Source organism: Anarrhichthys ocellatus, unplaced genomic scaffold (assembly GCF_004355925.1).
Source record: "Anarrhichthys ocellatus isolate YVR2014 unplaced genomic scaffold, GSC_Weel_1.0 scaffold2, whole genome shotgun sequence".
In the NCBI taxonomy this organism is placed as follows: domain Eukaryota; kingdom Metazoa; phylum Chordata; class Actinopteri; order Perciformes; family Anarhichadidae; genus Anarrhichthys; species Anarrhichthys ocellatus.
This window is the reverse complement of record NW_022280032.1, coordinates 12,581,413-12,588,193: the sequence shown is the minus strand read 5'-3', so window position 1 is coordinate 12,588,193 and position 6,781 is coordinate 12,581,413. Positions and strand designations below refer to the sequence as shown.

The 6,781-nt window shown below is 42.4% G+C and overlaps 1 protein-coding gene across 8 annotated transcripts in view; it reads right to left on the bottom strand.

Annotated features, from left to right (window-relative positions):
- Window positions 1-6,781, bottom strand: part of frmd4a (FERM domain containing 4A) — a 95,901-nt gene that overhangs the window by 16,112 nt on the left and 73,008 nt on the right. For all 8 annotated transcript variants that reach the window (XM_031864150.1, XM_031864158.1, XM_031864142.1 and 5 more), the window contains exons 5-11: window positions 6,380-6,464; window positions 4,144-4,200; window positions 3,304-3,326; window positions 1,323-1,406; window positions 1,161-1,226; window positions 1,001-1,058; window positions 710-796 (exon numbers count right to left, since the gene is read on the bottom strand). In XM_031864150.1, coding sequence (XP_031720010.1) covers window positions 710-796; window positions 1,001-1,058; window positions 1,161-1,226; window positions 1,323-1,406; window positions 3,304-3,326; window positions 4,144-4,200; window positions 6,380-6,464 — 460 coding nt within the window. The remainder of the gene's footprint in view (window positions 1-709; window positions 797-1,000; window positions 1,059-1,160; window positions 1,227-1,322; window positions 1,407-3,303; window positions 3,327-4,143; window positions 4,201-6,379; window positions 6,465-6,781) is intronic.

Below are 6,781 nucleotides of genomic sequence, written 5' to 3'. Positions count from 1 at the left end.
ACACACACACACACACACACACACACACACACACACACACACACACATATACACACACAGAGCACAATGTAAGTGGCAAACAGGAAAGCTGTGTCAGACAGGAAGTATTCATCAGGATGGCGAGTTCAGTCCAATTCCTCTGTGTGTGTGTGTGTGTGTGTGTGTGTGTCTTGGTGGTCAGTCAGTATATGGAGGGATGCCCTTAACCCCATTAACACCCTGTAAGACAAGGCTGAATGCAAGGGACCAAGGCCATACAGACGACTGGAGGTCAGGGGTGAGGTAAGAAAGTCTTTCACAGACGACCCACTGGCTGCATCCATTGGCAGGAGGACCCCATTCATAGAAATAAAAGCAGCAAAGGATGCAAAACATTCCAAGCCTGAATGTCTCCAGACAGTAGTATTTGTACAGCATTGTTAGCGCTCTTCCCAAACACAATATCCCGACTCACTTAATGGAGAAAATAGACAGTTTAGGCCATGAAAACATTTCCTTCTAAAGTAACATGTTGTTTGTATTAATTACCCACTCTACAGAAAGGTGCAAGAAGTAGGTGCCAAAAAGGAAAAGATGTTGGAAGTCATGCATTCTACACAGAAGCAGAATCTTTAATAAGGCTGTGGTAAATCACAACCTTTAGCAATTTTGGAAATAATACCAACTGTTTGAAAGCTCACTGAAAGAGTAACTGAAGAGATCATCTCACCTTCCTGGGTTTGACTTTGTCCTGGTGGTCATACTGAAAGATGCCTTTGTAGCTCAGACCCAGCCACCATGGGATCCCCTGCTTGTCCTAGAACACACAACAGAAAAATACCTCAGGAACGCTTGTGCATGTGCTTGGGATTGATGGAGAGAGAGAAAAGGAGAGTACAAATAGCTTTAAGCTCCAGCATATCTCCAAATCCCAAACTCCCTCCGTGCAGGTCCAGAGTCAACACAAATGTGTGTGGAGCGTGTGTGAAAAAAAGAAAAGATAGAGTAGTAAAAACTGTACCTTAACACCATAGTAATGTACTCCATATGTGGGTAGAGACTCTACAATGCTCATATAACTGTGAGGAGCAGAAAGACAGACATGTAAGGGTTACATGTATGTACTGTTAAGCCTTCCATACAGTGAACAGACCCAACCACACACACATACACAGACTTACTTTACAATAGCTTGCCCTCTGGACTGCCCGTTGATCTTCTTGTAATGCTCTATGACCCGGTCTTCACTGTAGGACAGTAAATAAAGAGAAAAAGGAAAGATATTAGGAGTGGTAAAAACAATACAAGTTGGTAAGAGTCAGGATAACTGACTAGCCTCTCACCAGTAAGCCAGAGATGGGTGCTCCTTCAGGGCCTGGGTGGGCAGAGCAGGCAGCTTTTTCAGGTCAGACCTGGTTACATCATTACTGTGAGGGAGAAACCACAAGAAATGGTCAACACCACTTTTGCAAGAACAGTCATTCCCTGCTGTAGGCTGAACCGCTTCAGTCAAAGCCTGACGAGGCGATAGCTGTAGAAAAGGGAACTCTTGAAATATTTAGTGCAACAAGTTATTGCAAATGAGTATTTCGGGGGAAATGTCTTAAAAATGAAATGTTATCTGTGCTAATGGCCTTAATGCTCTCTATTTCAGAGACTGGACACTGTTTATCTCAGAACAGCTGCAGAGACACTCAGGGTAGGAAACAGGAGAGGAAAAGAGAGAGACAAACACAGACACAACCACACAAGATAGATAAAGACAGATAAATGGAGATAGAAATGTGATGGAGGAAAAGATAACCACAAAGGCAGAGTAAATGAGACAGGGAACCACGCAGAGAAACTTGGCCCGAGATTGGCTTTTCAGACCTCCAAAAGCAGGAGGTCTTAATACCCGACTCTAATCCCCGAGAACTCTCTCCAGCCTCCACCAAGGCCTCGGGGGATTGGGGAAAGCCCTGGGAACATGGCAACCTATGAGCTAAAGCCCTGGAAGAGATGCCATTCACCCAGCCCGCCTGTTCTTCAACGTGTGACCACAGCTGTGTGTCTGGATTGCTTGATATTCATTCAAGTAACTATACTCATTAGGTATACGTATGTGGTTGTTGGCACAGCTTTTGCATTGTTCTTGAGGAAAGGGCAGACAAGGGTTCAATCCGATCAAATCCAACATGTGCACTGTGGCACTGTGACATATTTACAAGTCACTAAATCATATAAGTCTCAGAATCTTATTTTGCTTTAAACTGTTTGAAATAATACAAAAGAGTCGACGTCTTTCAAATGCAGATTCACTTGTTGCTAGATTTATTGAACACCTGTGAAATGATTGAAAGTCGACTGATCCCACGAGCATCAATAGAATTACTCTTGATTCAAGGAAATTCTTGGAACAAACAAAACGATTTCACACTTATTTTGGAAAAATTATATCTAAAGAGCCAATATATTAGCCAATAATATCAGTCATGATTGGTATTTTTCGAGGAGAAGCTGTGACAGATATACGGAGGAGGGGTGCAGTGTATGTAGTAGGAGTAGGAGTTTTTAGAGAAGGGAGGTATGTGTGTGTGGGACGAATAGCGTAAGGAAAGGGGGAGGAGGAAGAGAGGAATGTCTCCACAGTGTGTCACATTCCAGCCCTCTGCAGGATATTGTGTTTATTTACTCCTTTCACCGGCGGAAATGAGGTCAGAGGTGGTGGCAGCTGTAGTCTGTTATCTGTGCTACAACAAAGGGCTGAGTGGATGAGCGATGGCAAATATTTAGGCCAACATCACACAGAGGTTACGACATGTGGAACGCAGCTCACGGGGAACTCGCATATGACTGGAAAGCTTTTTTTACATTTTCTGTTGGTATATTAGGAACATTCATTATGGCCCAATGGTGAGCCCTGTCGTGAAAACTCCCAACAAAGACCCTCTGTCTTTCATTACACACAAACTGTATACAAACACACACATACACACAAAGACATGAAGTCCTTTGTAATGCTTTCTTCATGAGTGGCAGCACAGTCTGAAAAGAGGGAACCAAAGAAGAACGGATGAAGTAAATCAAGCTCAAACACAAAGAGAGTTCTCGGTGATGCACCTCAACACTCAGGGGAGCAGAGGAGCGGAGACCACTGATATCACTTCTATTGTTTATCTCCCTTCTGAATCGACATGTATCAACCCAACCAACCCTGTCCCTGGGGAAGAAACTGAGACAAAAAATGGGATATAAAAATAGGTAGAGAGCACTCCCAGCTACAACCTATACTTTCTTATATGTACATTACATATAATCACAACTAGTTAGTAATATGCTTACCTGGTGAAATCTCCTTTAGCCTCCTGTGAAGCAGAAAGGGAAAAAGAGAAGTAGTGAGAGAAGACAGGAAGTACATAAATGGATAAGAGAGCACCAAGCAGTGATTATAAAACGTGTGTTTATGTTCTGTTTGCACTGGTGAATGTGAAGTCAGGTCTGCTGTGCTGGAATCAGAGAGAAACACTAAACGTCCATCTGGAGTGAAACCACTGAAGGCCTGCAGAGCAGATACCTGATACTGTGCCTCTGCACCTGCATACAGAACACACACACACACACACACACACACGCACACACACACACACACACACACACACACACACACACACACACACACACACACACACACACACACAGACAAACCACTCAGCTCAGCCTATGTGTAACATGACCTTGCAGCATCACAGTTAATGGACTGACCAACTCTGAGAAAGGGATAGGAGAGAGAAAGAGCTGGCATTGAGGATAATTTGTGAGGTATAAGAGTTTCCCCTCTGCTCTGTTATACATTAGCACTGACTGACTGCACCGAGAATTCAGATGGGAGCCAAGAATTTTGCTACCAACGAAAGACAGTTGAGGTTCTTTTATTTAGGATTTAAAACCTCCATGCGTCATTGCAGATCACTGACAGTTTGATGAGTGCATTAGATAATTTGTCTTTTAGTCAATGAAAATCAAAAGCTTGCGGAGACATTTTAGGAGAACACTTTTATTGCAGAGTAATAAACTACTACGAGAATAACGAGTATGTTTGGCTGCATGTGCTAGTGGTGAAAAATAGATATCCAGACACACACACACACACACACACACCCACACAAACACACTTAATCTTACTTGTAGAATAAAGGCAGCCACTTCGAAGACAATATCGCTGTCCACTTCAATAAGCTCCTGCAGGACACAGAGAGAAGAGAGGACAGGGGTCATGAATGACACATTCTCATACTGCTCGCAGAGAGTAAATAAATAAAACACAAACTGTGCCGATGTTGGGAGCAAAAGTGGCCGTGCCTCTGATCGTCATCCATTTATATGAGATGGGTTGCTAGTTCCTTTCATCTCCCGACCACTTCCCCTCTATTTTCCTCTCTCCCCTCTCTAATTTCATGACCTCTTCATGTGGATGGAGCTCAGAGATTAGTGGCCAACTGAGGGGGTTCAAGGTAGGCATGGATGCTCTGGTTACTGATTACTCAGTACATTCTCCAAAGGTACCTTTTAATTGTATTACTTTTATTTTGGTTATTTGATGACATGTGGACATTCCTGAGGAAAAAGTAAAAGTCTTTAACTGAATGATTATTAGTGATGTTAGTTTTGTTACTGGCGTTAGTGCATGTAATCATCGACCGTGTGCGCGTACATATACATGACAGGCTACGTGTGCATTGAGGGGGAGAAGGATAAGGGTTAGTGGGCAGTGAGTAGTGGGTCAAGTATGCCAGGAATGTTCCCTTTACAATCCACCATTTAATTGGTTGGGAGATCAGACAGCCAGGATGAAACACTAGACACAAACCCACCCTGAGTGTACCACCCAGCGTGGCTACAAATCCTCCCTTAGTGTGTGTTATTGTACTGTATGAGAACGTTTCTCACTACTTATACAAACACTGACAGCAGAGGGAGGGGACATATATCCTGATCTACTTTATTTGAACTACTGAGTACTTGCAACATGTTCTCTAAAAATACAATTACATTTCTTTTTTTTTTTGCTCTCTTTCTGTTTGCCCCTCCCCCTCCACGGGGTCGTCGGGAGAGCTGGTAGAGAGATCTTTGGTGTTAAGCTGAACTTCTTATCAGGGTGACATGAGATGAATGAGCAGAGAGGGATCTGATATCTCCGTCAAGGACGTATTAACAGAGCTACTGGTGGGACGGAATCAGAAAGCTTCTGTTTGTGGGACAGTCTCTACTGGACTACTTGGTTTCATAGTCACTGCCGTTCGAGTCTCCCTGTCACTGCAGCGTGACAGGTCCTCGCAAATGGAACAACTAGGCTTAAACTTGACAACCAGTGAAATTAGGCTTGCTTTACTATTTGACAACATTAGTCAAGGGAGGCACCCATTCATACCCCTTGCATAAAAAAACCTGTTTATAATGCACTATACTGAAGATGCATTCAAAACTTCCAACATTACAGGAGAGAACGACAATACTCTGTATTTAAACATGTTGGATTTGGCTCTGCTGAAGCTCACCACCACTGTCCGCAGATTGAATATTATGTCTAACATTATGGCAGTTCTCTCTCGGGCTTTGACTGGCCCATTGTTTTTCTTCAGGCCACATACGCCCTCTTCTGGTCATGTCAAATAACTAATATGGAGGCCAATTTTGGATAGTTAGAGGACTTCAATTGCAATGTACTGTGTTCATGTCATCTTCAGTTAAAGTAATTGTGTCTGATACTGTTATGAGTATATGAGTATTGAAAATAAACACAATCGATGTTTCCCCATTGCCTTTTTGTCCATAGTCTATATATACAGCATGCTACAAATAAAAATGCCTCTAGATAATAATATTTTATACTGAGCACATCAGTGTGCAGTTGGTCTTTTTTGTGTGTGTGTGTGTGTGTAGTAGTTTTGTGTGTTAGTGTTTTAACAAAGAGAGACCTAGTTTCAGAACTTGTGTTTTAGCAATTGCAAAAAACTGTAAAACGACATAAATGTGCGTCAACACAGACAGACAGATGACAGAAAGTGTGTCAAATGAATCGCTAGTTGCTGGAATGTGGTGCAGCACATAACACGATGGGTAACAGCTGATGCCAATGGTTCACATTGTCGGCTTCACCAAATCAATGTAGAGCACCGAAGTCCAGTCAGGCCTCTTCATTTAGAAAAAGAAATGAGCTAATGAAATGGCACGCTTCCAACAACATAATTACTCCACATAACCCGAACTTGAAATGTACTCACAAAACACTTCAACGTTATTCTCGTTGAGTATTCCTACTACCCATTGTTGTTAAGCCTTCAGGATTAGCACATCCCTCCATTATAACAAGTCAACAGTAAAAGGACTACACATAATGGCAACAAAATGAATAGTTTACCTTGTAGATGATGGATTTGGCATTAAGGAAAAACAGCTCAATAGTGGCATTGTCCTTCAGGTAAGATATACTCTCTATGTAGAACCTGAAAACATAGAAGGGACATCTTCAATACATTTGAAACAACAAAGGGAACAATTACACAAGTTGACCTTCAGTTCTATAAAAAACACCAGTGAGGCTTATCATGTATTTGCATCATAAAGAAAAATAACACATTCATAATATAGGAGAATGAGTTAGACATGCAGGCTATGGTAGCGTCATGTGCAATGACCAAAATGACCAGAGGGGGGCACACCATACCTAAAGCTGACCCTGTGTCCAACATCCTTTCACTTCCCATGAAACCAATTCCCTCTCTCACCATGGTGGCTAGCAATGATCCATTATTAGTTTGTT